Source organism: Salmo trutta, chromosome 35 (assembly GCF_901001165.1).
Source record: "Salmo trutta chromosome 35, fSalTru1.1, whole genome shotgun sequence".
NCBI lineage: Eukaryota > Metazoa > Chordata > Actinopteri > Salmoniformes > Salmonidae > Salmo > Salmo trutta.
In genome coordinates, this window is record NC_042991.1 from 16,465,185 (window position 1) to 16,485,477 (window position 20,293).

Genomic DNA, 20,293 nt, shown 5'->3' on the forward strand with positions numbered 1-20,293 from the left:
CTATGCATTGTCTGAACTGTCATGAACATTGTGTCTCAACAAAACTAAAATACACTTGATCGCTCTGGTCAAAGGACCGTCCGTTTTACAATAGAATACAAAGCAGTGAATACACACAACTTGAATTGAACGGTGACAGATGAATACACAGTGAAAAGGAAACTTATTATATTTAATTAACTAAATTGAAGTTGTTGGGTTATCAATATACTTCATGAAGATGATCCTACAGAGGATTTTGCCATTACCCATTAGCCTTTACATATGCTTAAATCAGTGATTCTGACTGTAAAACTTATAGTTTTGTTATTTCAGGGGAGATTGGCGATGTATACAGAGAGGGAAAAAAGTATTTGATCCCCTGCTGATTTTTTTTTTACATGCGTTTATCTGGATTTTTTTTTGTTATTCTGTATCTCACTGTTCAAATAAACCTACCATTAAAATTATAGACTGATCATTTCTTTGTCAGTACGTACAAAATCAGCAGGGGATCAAATACTTTTTTCCCCCACTGTAGACCCTTAAGCACAATTAGTATGTTAATATAACAAATATATCATGTTAATAGTTTTGTTCAGTGTCTCTTTCACACGGGTATACCTGGTTTAAGTGAGTTTTGGTAAATAGGGTAGACCTGTTTTATCAAAGTATTGAACATAGCAACAGGTGTAAATCTGGTTTGTATGGGTATATAAGGGCTGCAGTGCAGGTGTAAATCTGTTTTTCTATGAACGTTGAGGCTTGGGCACTGGGGTAGAACTGTTTTATATGAATATCAAGCTTTATGCCCATGAATTGACCTGGTTTACAAGTATATGAGTAATGTGGTGTAGAGATGTACTAGGCTCCTACAGGTAATGAGTCTGAATGGAAATCTACTGCCCTTTAACATCCTTGTTGGTAACAAGTTTGTGGTAGACAAAAAGTGAATGAGGCTAATGTAATGTACTTTGAGTTTATATAGGAAATGGTTAGGGTATAACAGGTCAGTGGTCACAGTACTAAGATATGCAAATAACAGGGTTGGGGTGCGCAGCAGATAGCTGCATATACTGTAGGTAAATGTTGGTGACTTGGGGGAATACAGGCCTTGGCAAAGTGGGTAACAGGGCTATACTTTTTCAAAAAGCATTATGGAGTACATGTAAGGGTTACTAATAGTATAAGACTTTCATAGTGGTATGTCGGCAAAAAATTGGGAACAAATGGTTTAAGTAGGTTGCTTGTGACATCACAACCAGGGCAGACTGCTTTTCATGAAACCCAATCATCAGGATGGGTAGAGAAGTCACATGGTATTTCAATAAGAATCTAAAGAATGCATTATGTTTCTCTCAGAGGTGTAGTGATTGCTGTGCTGTGCTCTACTAACATTGGTATTGTTGAAATGCAACATACAGTATTTCTGATTTAGATCGTTATTGAAACTGAACATTTTATATGTTTTACTCAGTTGTCTTTTACCTACGGTTGCAAGGGGAGGGTATATTACTGGAATGTTGGTTTAAAAAAATGTGGGTACAGTACTTCAGAATATCACAGGTGTCTAATTATCTCTGTAATTATCTCTATGTCAGTATGTATTTTTTGTAAATGATTTGGCACCAAACCCATGGCAGTTGTGAAAAAAGATAAATGTTGCATACAATCAAATCACATTTTATTTGTCATGTGCTTTGTAAACCACAGGTGTAGATTAACACTGAATGCTTACTTATGGGTCATTTTCCAGCAATACAGAGTTAAAGATAAAGATAAAATACATGTAGAAATAAATACACAGTGAATAACGAATAGCAATAACAAGTAAAAAATAACATGGATATATACAGGGAGTACCAGTACTGAGTCAATGTGCAGGGGTGCAAGGTAATTGAGGTAGCTATGTACATATACAGTTCCTTTAGGAAGTATTCACACCCCTTGACTTTTCACCCATTTTGTTTTGTAACAACCGTCACACCTTGATCTGTTTCACCTGTCTTTGTGCTTGTCTCCACCCCCAACCTGGTGTCTCCCATCTCCCTCCATTATCCCCTATGTATTTATACTTGCGTTTTCTGTTTATCTGAAGCCAGTTCGTCTTGTCCCGTTAAGTCATTCCAGTGTGTTCCCATATTTCCTGTGCTCTAGTTTTTGTTTTTCTAGTCTTCCCAGTTCTGACCTTTCTGCCTATCTTGACCCTGATCCTGCCTGCCTTCCTGTACCTGCCTGACTCTGATTTGGATTACGACTCTTTGCCTGCCTTGACCTACCGATTGCCTGCCGTCCTGTACCTGCCTGACTTGACCTACCTTTTTCTTGACCCTTGTACTATAATAAACTCTGAGACTCGTACTATCAAATCCAAATAAAACAAAATAAAATGTTATTAGTGACAAATACAACAGGTACCTTACAGGTACCAACAATACCTTACATTGAAATGCTTACTTACCCCTAACCAACAATGCAGTTAAAAAATATATATATTTTTAAACATACGAATAAGAATAGGAAATAAAAGTAACCAGTAATTTAAGAGCAGCAGTAAAATAACAATAGAGAGACTATATACAGGGGGTACCGGTAAAGAGTCAATGTGCTGGGGCACCAGTTAGTCGAGGTAACTGAGGTAATATGTACATGTAGGTAGAGTTATTAAAGTGACTATACATAGATGACAACAACAGAGAGTAGCAGCGGTGTAAAAGGAGGGGGGGCAATGCAAATAGTCTGGGTAGCCATTTGATTAGATGTTCAGGAGTCGTATGGCTTGGGGGTAGAAGCTGTTTAGAAGCCTCTTGGACCTAGACTTGGCGCTCCGGTACCGCTTTCCCTGCGATAGCAGAGAGAACAGTCTATGACTAGGGTGGCTGGAGTCTTTGACAATTTTTAGGGCCTTCCTCTGACACCGCCTGGTATAGCAATCCTGGATAGCAGAAAGCTTTGCCCCAGTGATGTACTGGGCCGTACGCACTACCCTCTGTAATGCCTTGCGGTCGGATGCCGAGCAGCTGCCATACCAGGCATTGATGCAACCAGTCAGGATCCTCTCGGTGGTGCAGCTGTAGAACCTTTTGAGGATCTGAGGACCCATGCCAAATCCTTTCAGTCTCCTGAGGGGGAATAGGTTTTGACGTGCCCTCTTCACGACTGTCTTGGTGTGCTTGGAGAATGTTAGTTTGTTGGTGATGTGGACACCAAGGAACTTGAAGCTCTCAACCTGCTCCACTACAGCCCCGTCGATGTGAATGGGGGCATGCTCGGTCCTCTTTTTCCTGTAGTCCACAATCATCTTCTTTGTCTTGATCACGTTGAGGGAGAGGTTGTTGTCCTGGCATCACACGGCCAGGTCTCTGACCTCCTCCCTATAGGCTGTCTCGTCCTTGTCAGTGACCACTGTTGTGTCATCGGCAAACTTAATGATGGTGTTGGAGTCGTGCTTGGCCGTGCAGTCATGAGAGAACAGGGAGTACAGGAGGGGACTGAGCACGCACCCCTGAGGGGCCCCTGTGTTGAGGATCAGCGTGGCGGATGTGTTGTTACCTATCCTTACCACCTGGGGGTGGCCTGTCAGGAAGTCCAGGATCCAGTTGCAGAGGGAGGTGTTTAGTCCCACGGTCCTTAGCTTATTGATGAGCTTGATGAACTTTATGGTGTTGAACGCTGAGCTGTAGTCAATGAATAGCATTCTCACATAGGTGTTCCTTTTGTCCAGGTGGGAAAAGGCAGTGTGGAGTGCAATAGAGATTGCATCATCTGTGGATCTGTTTGGGCGGTTTGCAAATTGGAGTGGGTCTAGGGTTTCTGGGATATTGGTGTTGATGTGAGCCATGACCAGCCTTTCAAAGCACTTCATGGCTACAGATGTGAGTTCTATGGGTCGGTAGTCATTTAGGCAGGTTACCTTAGTGTTCTTGGGCACAGGGACTATGGTGGTATGCTTAAAACATGTTGGTATTACATATTAGGACAGGGAGAGGTTGAAAATGTCAGTGAAGACACTTGCCAGTTGGTCAGCACATTCTCGCATTACACATCCTGGTAGTCTGTCTGGCCCTGTGGCCTTGTGAATGTTGACCTGTTTAACTTGTTATGGATAGGGGGCAGTATTTTCACGGCCGGATAAAAAACGTACCCGATTTAATCTGATTATTACTCCTGCCCAGAAACTAGAATATGCAATTATTAGCTTTGGATAGAAAACACTCCAAAGTTTCTAAAACTGTTTGAATGGTGTCTGTGAGTATAACAGAACTCATTTGGCAGGCCAAAACCTGAGAAGACTCCAAACAGGAAGCGCCCTCTGTGACTATTTCTTGGCCTTCTTGATCATCTCTATCCAAAACAGGGGATCTCTGCTGTAACGTGACATTTTCTAACGCTCCCATAGGCTCTCTTAAATGCTCTCAGAAGGTGCCAGAACATTGAATGATGCCTTTGCAGCCCATGGCTGAAAAACAGTAGCGCATTTGGATAGTGGTCGATCTGAGAACAATGAGACTGGGGGTGCGTGCACGAGAAGACTCCATGTTTTTATTTTTAGTCTGTGATTTTAAACAGCGTTTGACATGCTTCGAAGTACGGTAATGGAATATTTTGAATTTTTTTGTCACGAAACGCGCCGGGCGTGTCACCCTTCGGATAGTGTCTTGAACGCACAACAAAACGCCACTATTTAGATATAACTATGGATTATTTGGAACCAAACCAACATTTGTTATTGAAGTAGAAGTCCTGGGAGTGCATTCTGACGAAGAACAGCAAAGGTAATCACATTTTTCTTATAGTAAATCTGAGTTTGGTGATTACCAAACTTGGTGGGTGTCAAAATAGCTAGCCATGATGGCCGGGCTATCTACTCAGAATATTGCAAAATGTGCTTTCACTTTATTTGTTATTTTATTTGTGTCTATGTACTCTAACATAATCTAATGTTTTGCTTTCGCTGTAAAGCCTTTTTGAAATCGGACAATGTGGTTAGATTAACCTCTCTAGGGTAGGTGGGACGAAATCGTCCCGCACTATTCAACAGCCAGTGACACATCAGAGCGCCAAATTTAAAACCACAAAATGTCATAATTCAAAGTTCAAACATAGGACTATTTTACACCATTTGAAAGATTCTCGTTAATCTAACCACACTGTCCGATTTCCAAAAGGCTTTACAGCGAAAGCAAAACATTAGATTATGTTAGGAGAGTACATAGTCAGAAATAACCACACTGCCATTTTTTCAAGCAAGCATATATGTCACAAAAACCAAAACCACAGCTAAATGCAGCACTAACCTTTGATGATCTTCATCAGATGACACTCCTAGAACATAATGTTATACAATACATGCATGTTTTGTTCAATCAAGTTCATATTTATATCAAAAACCAGCTTTTTACATTAGCATGTGATGTTCAGAACTAGCATACCCACTGAAAACTTCCGGTGAATTTACTAAATTACTCATGATAAACGTTGACAAAATACATAAATTATTTTAAGAATTATAGATATAGAGAACTCCTTTATGCAAAGGCTGTGTCAGATTCTAAAATAGCTTTTCGGCGAAAGCACATTTTGCAATATTCTGAGTACATAGCTCGGCCATCACAGGCTAGCTAATTTGACACCCACCAAGTTTGGGGCTCACTAAACTCAGAATTACTATTAGAAAAATTGGATCACCTTTGCTGTTCTTCGTCAGAATGCACTCCCAGGACTTCTACAACAAATGTTTTGGTTCCAAATAATCCCTAGTTATATCCAAATACCTCCGTTTTGTTCGTGCGTTCAGGTCACTATCCGAAGGGTGACGTGCGCGCGCGCATTGCGTGACATAAAATTTCTAAATATTCCATTACCGTACTTAGAAGCATGTCAAACGCTGTTTAAAATATTTTTTTATGCCATTTTTCTCGTAAAATAGCGATAATATTCCAACCGGGCAACGTTGTATTCATTCAAAGGCTGAAAGAACAAAATGGAGAAGTCTCGTGAACGCGCATCTCAGTCTCACTGTCCCCAGGCTGACCACTTACGAACTCTGCTGCTGTACTTTGCCCAGAGACAGCAGACACCCCATTCCACTTTCTGGCAGCTTTAGAGAGCCAATGGAAGCCTTAGAAAGTGTCACATTACAGCACAGATGCTGTATTTTTGATAGAGATGCAACAGAAGGACAACAAATTGTCAAACAGGGCACTTCCTGTATGGAATCTTCTCAGGTTTTGGCCTGCCATATGAGTTCTGTTATACTCACAGACACCATTCAAACAGTTTTAGAAACTTTGGAGTGTTTTCTCTCCAAATCTACTAATTGTATGCATATTCTCGTTTCTGGGCAAGAGTAGCAACCAGTTTAAATCGGGTACGTTTTTCATCCGGCCGTGAAAATACTGCCCCCTAGCCCCAACAGGTTAAATTTTTGTATCACAATTGTCTTTACATATAGCGTGTGATTAATTGTGTTTACATATAGCATGTGATTAATTGTGTTTACATATAGCATGTTATTACGTTCTCCCCTCGGGTGTAGCTCGTCTGAGGAGGAGACGTAAATGTCTGGGCCTAAACACACCAGGTAACACGGATGAAAGGGGAAGAAATGTGGGGTGCAATGAGCGATAAATAAATCAGACCACAACCAGAACTCAATTTTAACCCTCAGGGGATGTTTAGTGAAATAGTTAAATAAACAATATAAAAAACCCATAAATAATCAGTAAGAAACAAAACAACCACAACAAGGGAAGGTAAGAGAAGGGAATGTTTGGGATCGGGGTCCAAGTAATGAAAATAAACAAAAGGTCCCTCCTCTTCTACACACCTATTCCTTCCTAACACATTCTAAACCCTAACCCACTGTCCTACCTGGTTCCAAGAAAAATACAAGGGTGACACCCGCCCGGCTAACCTAGTGTATAAAACAATGGGTTATCTACGTGAGAATGTACACCCATGGGCAGGTCTACCTTTTCCCTTCTCCAGGACCTAGGTAGGGTGGAGCGCCTCAGGAGGACAGGCTGAAACACAAACAAAGAAATTAACACAAATCGTCAAACAAAAAACAAGTGTCCTCTCTCTCTCCCCCCTTCTCTTCTCACACGGCAAACAGATATCCTCTCTGTAATCAGCTACAGCCACGCCCACCATCGTTAGCCGCAACTCGGTACACCTGTAATGCCCAGGACACAAACACACTAACAGGGGAAAATGGGGAACAAGAAAAACGTAACACGTAACACATGTGATTAATAGTGTTTACATATAGCATGTGATTAATTATGTTTATATATAGCATGTGATTAGTAGTGTTCCCATATAGCATTTGATCATCATGGTGAATTATTGAATCATTTAAGGGTGGAATGATAAGAGAATTTTGTAATAAAGGTAAATGAATCAATAAACCTTTATGAATTATAAGTCATGTAGCATGCTTAATGAATAATCAATGTAATGATCGATTAGTCCGATTAGTCCCAGAAAGTTTAGTAGAGGCTGGAGAGGGAGAGAAATGTGTGTGTGTATTTAGTGTGCCCAAGAGAGCAGGGGACATATGGTAGAGGGAGTAAAAACTTCAAGGGGTTCCTAACCTTGGAACAGGCAGAGCAGGATAGTGATAAACAGTGTGGGAAGTCAAAGGGGGATGCAGTTCACCAACAGTTTGTGTGTAAATGCATGTGCGTAAGTAAAGAGAGAAACTATATAATGACTGTTTTGTTATCTTGACCTCATAACGTTCTCATGAATAAAGCCGAATGAACCTTTTGCAGAAAGCTGAGTCCTTGCCTAATTATTTAACCCATTGTCTTAGAAACCTTGGGAATTAGTCAAGGCTTATTGATTGTTGATTATTATCATTAAGATATAAGATTCCTTTATCAGTCTCCGATCGGGTTCCTCAGTTCTCGTCCCGGTTCTGGAAGGCGTTCTCCACTCTCATTGGATCGTTGGCCAGCCTGTCCTCTGGTTTTCACCCCCAATCTAACGGCCAGTTGGAGCGAGCCAATCAGGACCTGGAGACTCTTCGTTGCCTCGTCTCCGCCAACCCCACCACCTGGAGTCAGCAACTCGTGTGGGTGGAATATGCCCGTTTCATTGGCCCTTTCCCCATCTCTTTTCATGTGTCTAGGATTAAACTTTGATAACAACTTGAACTTAAAATTGATTAAATTGATATTTTGTGTCAGAGGCTGAGGTTTAATATGAGAGATCCCTCCCCTTTCCCCCTATGAGAGCCTTTCTTCACACACAGTGCCCTGAGTGTATGACACTTCACACCTCTGCACATACAGTTCCCAGGCTGTTCAATCATATACAGTGGAAGAGCAGCCAGGAGACCCTCTCAAGATCAGTAGCCTAGCATCTACAGTATCTGAGTCAGGACTTTTTACAGTGGCTCTCCCAGCAACGCAATGTTGAACATAGTTCAATTTTGACTTGCTGGTTCATTGGGGGGTTGTTTCCTGCACCATGTCAAATGTCAGATAGCAGCTAGGCTATCGATGTAGGAGGGAAGGTCTCCCAGCTACAGAGTATTTGATGTTCGGAATTAAGATGTTAATCCCTGACATCAGGAGACTGTCACCCTGTAACCAACATTGGTCGTTATTAGTAAGTACTAGTTTTGCTCACTTTATGACCACATTTAAAAGTAAACCACAGAAACTTCAACTGGTTTTGTTACTGGTGTACGGTAGGCTCTGCTGTATGCATGAATGCACAACCGTTGACTGCTGAATAAGTAGAAGAATTTGAGTATTGAGTTAAAGTGTACAAGTTTATTGTGCGAAATTATTTGTGATGGCATTTGCTGAGACAACAGTGATGTGACTTGATGAACGACATTCCTTTGGCAGACATTGGCATCGCTTCAACATACATTTTTTTACTGAAATACCAGATCAGCCAGGCTGTCAATGAGTCACCAGAAATCAGTGTTATCTAATAGTCTGCCATGTAACATCAGCATCAGGCTGTCTGGCAAGAACAATCCTGCTTAAATGTGCTGACTATTATTGAATAAATACAAAGACATTATTAGATATAGCAATATTGTGTGTAAGAATAAGTAAGAATAAGTGTTCTTGTTATGTGAAGTGTGATGCCACAGATGCATAACATAATCTATGGCAGTGGTGGAAAAAGTACTCAATTGTCATACTTGAGTAAAAGTAAAGATACATTAATCGAAAATGACAGGTAAAAGTCACCCAGTAAAACACTACTTGCGTAAAAGTCTAAAAGTATTTGGTTTTAAATATACTTAAGTATCAAAAGTAAATGTGATTGCTAAAATGTACTTAAGTATCAAAAGTAAAAATAATTTCAAATTCCTTATAATAAGCAAACCAGACGGAACCATTATTTTTTTAATTTGACGGACAGCCAGGGGAACACTCCAACACTCAGACATAATTTACAAAGCAAGCATGTGTTTAGTGAGTCCGCCAGATCAGAGGCAGTAGGGATGACCAGGGATGTTGTCTTGATAAGTGTGTGAATTGGACCATTTTCCTGTCAAAATGTAACAAGTACTTTTGGGTGTCAGCAAAAATACATGGAGTAAAAAGTACATTATTTTCTTTAGGAATGTAGTGAAGTAAAAGTAAAAATTCGCAACAATATAAACAGTAAAGTACAGATACCCCAAAAAACAACTTAAGTAAAAATACTTTAAAGTACTACTTAAGTAATTTACACCACTGATCTATGGAGATATTGTCCAAGACCGATATGTAGTGGTTATGACTGAACATTAAACTACCGTAATTTCCGGACTATTGAGCGCACCTGAATATAAGCCGCACCCACTGAATTTTAAAAAAAATATTATTTTGAACATAAATAAGCCGCACATGTTTATAAGCCACAGGTGCCTACCGGTACATTGAAACAAATTAACTTTACATTACATTTACATTTACGTCATTTAGCAGACGCTCTTATCCAGAGCAACTTACAAATTGGAGCATTCACCTTATGATATCCAGTGGAACAACCACTTTACAATAGTACATCTATATCTTTTTTTTGGGGGGGGGAGTAGGGGGGGAGGGTTAGAAGGATTACTTAATCCTATCCCAGGCTTTAACGAAACACGACTTGTAACAAAAATAATTAGGCTTTAAAGAAACACGGCTTGTAACAAAAATAAATAGGCTTTAACGAAACACGGCTTGTAACAAAAATAAATAGGCTTTAATGAAACACGGCTTGTAACAAAAAATAAAACATTTGCAGTAAACAGTAGCCTAGCAAGAAAGTCATTGGTCACTATCTTCCTCCTCCTGTGCACTGAAACCACTGAAGTCATCTCCTTCGGTGTCGGAGTTGAATAGCCTCAGAATTGCTTCATCCGATATTGGATCGTTTTCATTGTCGCTCTCGTCACTTTCATCCATGAGATTAAATCGAGCGCTCGATTTAATCTAAACAGTAAACAAAAAAGTTGTTTGACCTTAACCCGTTCGGCAATTTCATTGGTCTAATGAAAGCTTCATGCCGCCCAAAAACTGAGCACGTCACAGAATGTGTTTTTTTGGAGAAAAAACATTTGAAAGCGTGAAAAATCCATATGTTAGCCGCGTCATTGTTTAAGCCGCGAGGTTCAAAGCGTGGGAAAAAAGTTGCGACTTATAGTCCGGAAATTACAGTAGTATGTTATTACTGAATCTTCTTTGCCTTTTGTGCTGTCATACTGTGCACGGAGACACCTACAGGATCAAATAGAGCAGGGATGTTTTGTCCTCTCTCCAATACGCTAGTGACTGGGTTGAGATGAAAGAAGCCTATCCCTCCCCAGCCCCAGCCCCAGGTCCATCTCCCTTACCTATTATCATACACACAGACAACACCAGACAGTCTTTTATGGAGACTAAATACATCTTAACAGCCTTTGCAGTAAAACGTGTCTGTGTCACATTACAGGAAAGACTGTGCGGCTACAGTATCAACATTTAGCTCCTCACCTCCTTGAATTTGGAAAAGTACCAGCCCCACAATAACACGAGGAGAATTTCAGAACAGAAGGAGAATCTTCTTATCAGGAAGAGAAATTGTAACCAAAACTACCTTCAGAAAACAGACATAATGAATATCAAATCACACACTAGGGTTTGTGCTTTATCATGAGCAACAGTATAAAACAAGTTACTGTAAAAAATTATTGCTGAAAAAAAAATGCAGTAAATATGTCATAGAAGTAAGACACACTCCACATTATGACAAATTCTGGAACTTTAATTGGTTTGATTTAAGAGGTTACATAATAGTAAACATACTGGTTACACGTGTTAAGTTTTAAAACAGCCACCAGAGTACATGTATTCAAACCTCAGCTTCAACGTTTCAGACTCGTACTATACGCTGACAGTCGCACTCTTACATTAAACCCAACAGAGAAGCGGATAGCTCAAACAGCATTTTTCAATTCAGTCCAGCAAAGTCCACAGCAGCTGGAATCTTCTTTACCCTCCAAAGTCCAGAATACTTCCGTAGCCATTGTCCAGCAAGCCCCCCCCCCCATATCATCCTAGTATTATGCACAACCAGAGAATTTCAAGTCTAGCACCAGAGTAGCTTGATATGACTGGCTTGGCAAAAAGACAGTCTGTGTTCCTTTCGTAGCATTTGTGAGTTGAATACTGACCCTTTTACAGCAACATGTTTTTTGGTGGTGCTTTTTTAAGATCTGGAAGGAACTATCGTTGTACATTATCTTCTGTTTTAATCAAGTACCACAATCCAGGTGACAGTCAGATTCAAGTAGAATATGGAATAACTATGCATGTCTTACACAAAGCTGGGAAACATCAGAATGCCCGTATATTCATGACAAACATAGTTGCTAAGAAATCTAAAAGCTAAAAATGATAATACATTGTGAAATGTTAGTAAACAGCATTTCAAAGAGACATTGAAGCACATGTGGCAGAATGCATACCAATTAAATGGTTGTTACTCAAAGAACAAGAATTAGTGCATCAATCATACTACATACTATTAGTGTTAGACATTGCGCACCATGAGTGTGCGTCATAGTATGTTTTACACTGTTAGACATTGTGCATGAGTGTGTGTTGTTGAAGTTTGCTTGCATGAATGAGTGAATACTGGTTTATAGCACTGGCTGATACACCCACAATAAGCTCCAAAATGTCAAGAGAACACTGTTTTAACGTTACATTGACACGAGGGCAATAGCAGTGGTTTAATGAGCATAGTGGTGATGGTATCGAGGTGTCTGTCTGTCCAGAACTCCAGGCTGGGGTACAGAGCCTGGCCCCTCTGTCCTGCCCTTCCTCCAGGCAGGCAGGCTTGCCAACTGGTGAGAGATGGGGACAGCCTGGTCCTCTTCCCTCAATATGGGGGGAGTGATGGAAGGAGACTTCCAGAGAGGGGAGGGAGGCTCCCTGATTATTGTAGGAGTGGGGGACTCAGTCAGGCTACTAGGAATGGAGGATAGCCAAGGGGAACCCATCGGAGGTCTCGAAGGCGAGTAGGTAACTGTAGCCAGAATCAAGAAGTCTCTCGCTACTTGGGGGGTGTGGGGGGTGTGAGGCAAGAGAGGAAGCCATACCCGGGAAGGAAGGGTTTGCAGTAGAAGGAAGTGGGGTGTCCCCTGACCACAGTAGAGGTTTATAGCACCACAGCAGCGGCCTATAGGAGGTCAGGCAAGTGGCTGTAGACCGAGTCCAGCAGGGTCTGGCTGGCCTCCTGGCTCTTGACCCCGGCAATCTCAAAGAGGCGGTCCAGTTTGTCCTCGGCCATGGGGATCTCCTCGATAATGTGCAGCTCGTCAGGGTTCAGGATGTGCAGCATGTCGTCGAAGATGGGTTGCAGGTCGCACCGGTCCAGCCGGACCTGACGTAGCACCGTGTCTTTCTTCTCTGGAAGTCACAGAGGAAGAGAGGGGAAAGAAAACAACGTCAGAATGAGGAGGAGGACAGACTACAACATAGTGTTGATGTTAGCTACAGCTTGTTGTTGTCCATATAATAGGAAATCATGAATGACTAACTGGGAATAAAAGCCCAGTCATCCTTATGATGACTAAGATGCATCTGATTCAGAAGGGTTTGGTTAACTGTGGAAGACACATTTCGGTTGAATACATTCAGTTGCGCAATTGATTAGGTTTCCCCCTTTCCCTTTATTTCTCAAGGTTTTCATAGTTGATGACTTCCTATAATGGAGTATAGAATCAGGTGCAATTGGTAACCAGAAGGGGGCAGTAAATGCAAGTACATCACCTCTAAGAGACATTGTCTGGCATAGTTACTGAAACAGGACTGCGTCATATGTGCTCACCTTTGGTAATGAACGAGCCGGTCCTGCTGAGGGCGGAGTCTTTGCTGGAGGTGGAGTCACAGCGGAGAAGGGGCTCTGATTCGTCGGGGAAGAAACCCTTGGTCCGGTGCACAGGAGACTGCTCCACCAGCACCCTAGGAGAATCCAAAGGCTTGTGGACAGGACTGTGGCTCGGGGTTACATTCACAGCGGTCATCAGCTGGTTCAGATCAAACTGCAGAGAGAGAGAAAGGAGGAAGAGAGATATATAGAGAGAGGGGGGTGGGAGACCGACAGAGACAGAGACAGAGACAGACAAGAGAGAAAGAGCGGGTCAGAGTCAGTGTCGGGAAACAATGGCTGAGAAAGCAGTGTCCTGAGTCATGCTGGTGTCCGGACAGAGCACAGGGACAGGGAGTTCCTGTGTGCCAAGCCCCAGCCCCATGCAGCTCGGGTCGGGTGACACAGCGGGGCCAACCTCCCAGCACCAGACCACCCACACTCGCACCCGCGCCTCTCTCTTCCTTGCCTCAGGGAGCGTACACAACCGGCCAGCCATGAAAGGGATTCTGTGGACTTGCACAGACAGGAATGTACTGCCCACGGACCACATGTGCCCAGTCACACACTAACAGGCATAGTACACCACTGTATCTGCCCTGGGGCCCAGGGAAGACACAAATAACAGTCTTATTTGGTATGGTAATGGTGTGAACTGTTCGTGCCCGAACCGGATGAGCTCTTGGTAGAATAATATTTGTCTTCGGTACTGTAGAAAAAATGGCTCTGCTCTGTGACGTGAAGCACAAAGGACATGGTAGAGGGCATTTCATACAGGTGATGGAAATGCAATGGAAAACCTTCAGTGCTGAAAATCCAATAAAACACAGTTCAATATGGCTTCACAAGAACACAATGGAAAACTTCTGATGCTAACATAAAATCTTATATAAAACAGCTCGATGTGGCATCAGACAGACTTCACTTACTGTACATCTGTGTGTATGTATGACCCATATGCAGCCCCTGCTATCTCCCCTATTCAATAACAAGTTAGTCTGTGCACTAGGTCAGTTTGGCAGGGGATGACACACATCTACTGTGATAAGAGCACTGCTCCCTCCCGCCTCCCACAGAGAACAGATGTGGCCAAATTATGTTACAAACAGATGTTACAAAACCTACCAACTAACCCTCAAGAGAAACCCCTAGAGGCTACAAAGAAAACACTCATCATGGAGAGTTAGGAGAAAACAGGGGAAATGGTGTCACTGTTCCAGAAGCTTCTGAGTTGTCAGTTAGTAGCCAGTGACTGAGTCATTAGATGAGAGAGTGTGATCTGGCCGAGTCACTGACATAGCATGTAACACAGAACCACTGAGCCCTGATAAAATCCCAGGTTAGGGACAGTGACATTCATCACACCAACAAACAGGTGCATGCATGCACACACATACACACACACACTCAAACACACAAACACACTAGAGGGTCAGGCCCTGTGGAGGGAGGAACTACTGAGACAGAGACAGAGAACATCTACATTTTAATTAGATCAAAAACAACACTTTAGTGAATCTGCTTAATAATCATTCCCTGCAGAGTGGCTGTGAATAATTCAAGTGAGTAATTACTAATTGTGGAGAGATGTGTTGCATGTCTATTCATAAACCCTATTCAGCAGAAAAATACAGTAGGCTCTGAAAAAACTGCAATGTCATAAGACATTTTGGGTAAAGAGAGCCTTTACCATTGAAGTGAATCTTCATATGTTGCTGTTTCAAGACATAAGTGCTAATACTGAGACACCCAAGCATCACTTTGGTTATGTAGGACACTGTTGTTTATTTGTTGCAACCCCTATTACCAGCCTGTTCAACCTCTCTTTTGTATCGCCATCGATAAAAGACAGTACTGTGCAGCCGTCCCTCATCGACCTGGCAAAGGCTTTCGACTCCGTCAATCACTGCATTCTTATTGGCAGACTCAATAGCCTTGGTTTCTCAAATGACTGCCTCGCCTGGTTCACCAACCAGTGTGTCAAATCGGAGGGCCTGTTTTCTGGCCCTCTGGCAGTCTCTATCGGGGTGCCACTTACAATATGTGGACAACTACAAATAACTAGGTGTCTGGTTAGACTGCAAACTCTCCTTCCAGACTCACATTAAGCATCTCCAATCCAAAATTAAATCTAGAATTGGCTTCCTATTTTGCAACAAAGCCTCCTTCACTCATGCTGCCAAACATACCCTCGTAAAACTGACTATCCTGCTGATCCTTGACTTCGGCGATGTCATTTACAAAATAGCCTCCAACACTCTACTCAACAAACTGTATGTAGTCTATCACATTGCCATCCGTTTTGTCACCAAGCCCCATATACTACCCACCACTGCGACCTGTATGCTCTTGTTGGCTGGCCCTCGCTTCATATTCGTCGCCAAACCCACTGGCTCCAGGTCATCTATAAGTCTTTGCTAGGTAAAGCTCCGCCTTATCTCAGTGGTCACCATAGCAACTGGTCACCATAGCAACACCCACCCGTAGCATGTGCTCCAGCAGGTATATTTCACTGGTCATCCCCAAAGCCAACACTTACTTTGGCCTTTCCTTCCAGTTCGCTGCTGCCAATGACTCGAACGAATTGCAAAAATCACTGAAGCTGGAGACTTATATCCCCCTCTCTAACTTCAAGCATTAGCTGTCAGAGCAGTTATTGATCACTGTACCTGCACACAGCCAATCTGTAAATAGCACACCCAACTACCTCATCCCCATATTGTTATTTATCTTCTTGCTCTTTGCACCCCAGTATCTCTACTTGCACATCATCATCATCATCTGCACATCTAACACTATAGTGTTAATGCTAAATTGTAATTATTTTGCCTCTATGGCCTATTTATTGCCTTACCTTCCTACTCTTCTACATTTGCACACACTGTACATACATTTTTTTCTATTGTGTTATTGACTGTACGTTTGTTTATATGTGTAACTCTATGTTGTTGTTTTTGTCATACTGCTTTGATTTATTCTGGCCAGGTCCCAGTTGTAAATGAGAACTGGTTAAATAAAAGTGAAAAAAGAAGGCATCTCTTATCTCTGCCTCTCTGTCATAGACAGGAGCCATGGGACACTGCAATCACTGATGTTACAGCTGACACTTAACATCTTCCCCAACAGAAGTGATGAATGGGTTTCCTCCTACTTCTCCTCCTCCTCCTCACATAACATATTTACTGGCTGTCCTGAAACCAATTAGTCAGATAGATGCTATTGAGAGAAACCACACTGTCTTTCTGGTGTTCAAAGTAGTAGGGACCTTTGTCCCAACTGGGGATAAACCCAACAACCAACGAAGCACTAAACAACTTCCATTGCTATTCACACAGCCCTAACACTTCTGGACAAGAGGAACCCCTATGTGAGAATGCTGTTCATTGGCTAAAGTTCAGCATTCAACGCTATTGTTCCTTCTAAGCTCGACACCAAGCTCAGGGCCCTGGGATCTGGACACCACCCTCTGCAACTGGATCCTGGACTTCCTGAAGACTAGACCACAGGCTGTGATGATTGGCAACAATACCTCCTTCACTCTGACTCTTAACAAAGGGGCCCCCCAGGGGTGTGTCCTCAGTCCTCTGCTGTACTCCCTGTTCAACTACGACTGCGTGGCTTTGCACGACACCAACTCCATCATCAAGTTTGCTGACGACACCACGGTTGTAGGCCTGATAACCACCAAGGAAAAGTCAGCTTCTAAGGGAGGAGGTATGTGAACTGGCATTGTGGTGCCAGTACAACCACCTCTTCCTCAACGTCAGCAAAACAAAGGAGTTGACTGTTGACTTCAGGAAGCAGAGGGAGGAACATGTCCCGATACATATCAACGGGACTGCAGTAGATAGAGTCAGTAGTTTTTAGTTCCTCGCCGTCACCGAGGACTTGACATGGACCAGCACCACCACTCTTGTCAAGAGGGTGCAACAGCGCCTCTACTTCCTAATGCGGATAAAGAAAATTAGGCATGCTACCCTGGGTCCTCTCCAAATACTACTGCTGCACCATCGAAAGCATCCTAACTAGTTGCATCATGGCCTGGTACAGGAATTACTCCATCGATCTGCGACCGCAAGGCCCTCCAGCAGGTGGTGAAGATGGTCCAGTACATCACTGGGACTGTGCTCCCATCCATCCAGGACATCTACTCGAAACGGTGCCTGAGGAAGTCCCGCAGCATCATCAAGAGCCCCACACACCCCAGTCACGAGCTGTTCACTCCCTTACCATCGGGCAGACGTATTGGAGCATGAGGTCTGACACCAACAGGCTCAGAGACAGTTTCAATCTACAAGCCATCAGATTGCTGAACACTTGAACTGGACTGACTCTCTGCACCTTAGCACACATACACTCACGCACACTCCCACACAGACATACAATCATCCCCACAGACACACACACATTGCATTGTCGAGAAGGAACCTGCAAGTAAGCATTTCGTTGGACGGTGTGTACCATATGTATCCTGTACATACGACTAATAAAACTTGAAACTTATTCTGTTAAAGCAGTTCATGGGAAGTTGACCTGAGGATTTTCGTGCCACAGAGAGCCAACTTTTGTTTCATCTGTGCGTCTATATGCCTCATTCAGATGACTGACTGCTTTTATAGCAGGTTTAAACGTGTCTATCTGGGGCACAGAGGAGAGAGGGAGACAGCCCCAGAAACACTTCCCATAGAAAACACATATGCTACTGCAACATAACATGCTGAGCAGATTGAGGCTCCAACTTCTGCAGATTGGTTCTCATTTCACTTCTAGCTGCGGTGGCGAGGAGGGTGTTTTGTCTGCTGGCCCTTTTAAAATCACAACAAGTACATGTACTGTAAGTCAGGTTCCTTGCTGTCTAAATCATCGTAAGACGTGCCCTAGACTTTATCAGCGGCAATGAAACAGACAGTGGAAAGAAAAAACACATTATTTGGTATTTTGAACATATGGTTGGGCAAAACTGTTTTTTCAGTGACATTATCAGGAAAATATTCTCTGTGTCCTGGTGTGCACTACTACATTGTGCCAAGGCCCTTCAGCATGAGTGGTTTATGGGTAGGCCTCATTTAACACTAACAGTGCAGTGACATCAGTCAGGCCTTAACCAGCTGAGACAGAGGGCTGGAGGAGAGACTCACACAGCAGCTATGGGTCACCTCTCCCTGGGACCATGACTTGGAGGAGTGGGTCATCTGCAAAATGAAACATGAGGACAACCTGCTCCACACTCATACCAACACACGCTGACACAGGCAAGAGCTGCATGTTCTAAAAGAGGTGCAAAACCTGGACCCATACAAATCAGCTGGGCTAGACAATCTGGACCCTCTCTTTCTAAAATTATCCGCTGCCATTGTTGCAACCCCTATTACCAGTCTGTTCAACCTCTCTTTCGTATCGTCCGAGATCCCTAAAGATTGGAAAGCTGCCGCGGTCATCCCCCTCTTCAAAGGGGGTGACACTCTAGACTCAAACTGTTATAGACCTATATCCATCCTGCCCTGCCTTTCTAAAGTCTTTGAAAGCCAAGTTAATAAACAGATCACTGACCATTTCGAATCCCACCGTACCTTCTCCGCTGCGCAATCCGGTTTCCGAGCTGGTCATGGGTGCACCTCAGCCACGCTCAAGGTACTAAACGATATCATAACCGCCATCGATAAAAGACAGTACTGTGCAGCAGTCTTCATCGACCTGGCTTTCGACTGTCAATCACCGTATTCTTATCGGCAGACTCAATAGCCTTGGTTTCGCAAATGACTGCCTCGCCTGGTTCGGCAACTACTTCTCAGACAGAGTTCAGTGTATCAAATCGGAGGGCCTGTTGTCAGGACCTCTGGCAGTCTCTATGGGGGTACCACAGGGTTCAATTCTCGGGCCGACTCTTTTCAATGTATATATCAATGATGTTGCTCTTGCTGCTGGTGATTCTCTGATCCACCTCTATGCAGACAACACCATTCTGTATACATCTGGCCCTTCTTTGGACACTGTTAACTAACCTCCAAACGAGCTTCAATGCCATACAACGCTCCTTCCGTGGCCTCCAACTGCTCTTAAACGCTAGTAAAACCAAATGCATGCTTTTCAACCGTTCGCCGCCCGCACCCGCCCGCCCGACTAGCATCACTACTCTGGACGGTTCTGACCTAGAATACATGGACAACTACAAATACCTAGGTGTCTGGCTAGACTGTTAACTCTCCTTCCAGACTCATATCAAACACCTCCAATCCAAAATCAAATCTTGAATTGGCTTTCTATTTCGCAACAAAGCCTCCTTCACTCACGCCGCCAAACTTACCCTAGTAAAACTGACTATCCTACCGATCCTCGACTTCTGCGATGTCATCTACAAAATAGCTTCCAATACTCTACTCAGCAAATTGGATGTAGTCAATCAAAGTGCCATCCGTTTTGTTACCAAAGCGCCTTATACCACCCACCACTGCGACCTGTATGCTCTAGTCGCCAGACCCACTGGCTCCAGGTCATCTATAAGTCTATGCTAGGTAAAGCTCCGCCTTATCTCAGCTCACTGGTCACAATAACAACACCCACACGTAGCACGCGCCTAGCAGGTATATCTCACTGGTCATCCCCAAAGCCAACACTTCCTTTGGCCGCCTTTCCTTCCAGTTCTCTGCTGCCAGTGACTGGAACAAATTGCACAAATCGCTGAAGCTGGAGACTTGCATTTCCCTCACTAACTTTAAACATCAGCTATCTGAGCAGCTAACCGATCGCTGCAGCTGTACATATTCCATCTGTAAATAGCCCACCCAATCTACCACCTCATCGCCATATAGTTTTATTTACTTTGCTGCTCTTTTGCACACCAGTATCACTACTTACACACCATCATCTGCTCATCTATCACTCCAGTGTTAATCTGCTAAATTGTAATTACTTTGATACTATGGCCTATTTATTGCCTTGCCATTTGCACACACACTTT

General features: G+C 43.0%; 1 protein-coding gene across 1 annotated transcript in view; it reads right to left on the minus strand.

The window, feature by feature from the left end:
- Nucleotides 1-11,205: 11,205 nt before the first annotated feature.
- The window catches only part of tnfrsf21 (tumor necrosis factor receptor superfamily, member 21), a 37,185-nt gene continuing 28,097 nt past the window's right edge, over nucleotides 11,206-20,293 (minus strand). The window contains exons 5-6 of the mRNA XM_029733537.1: nucleotides 13,297-13,510; nucleotides 11,206-12,875 (exon numbers count right to left, since the gene is read on the minus strand). Of these exons, the coding sequence (XP_029589397.1) occupies nucleotides 12,646-12,875; nucleotides 13,297-13,510 (444 nt within the window). The 3' untranslated portion in view covers nucleotides 11,206-12,645. The remainder of the gene's footprint in view (nucleotides 12,876-13,296; nucleotides 13,511-20,293) is intronic.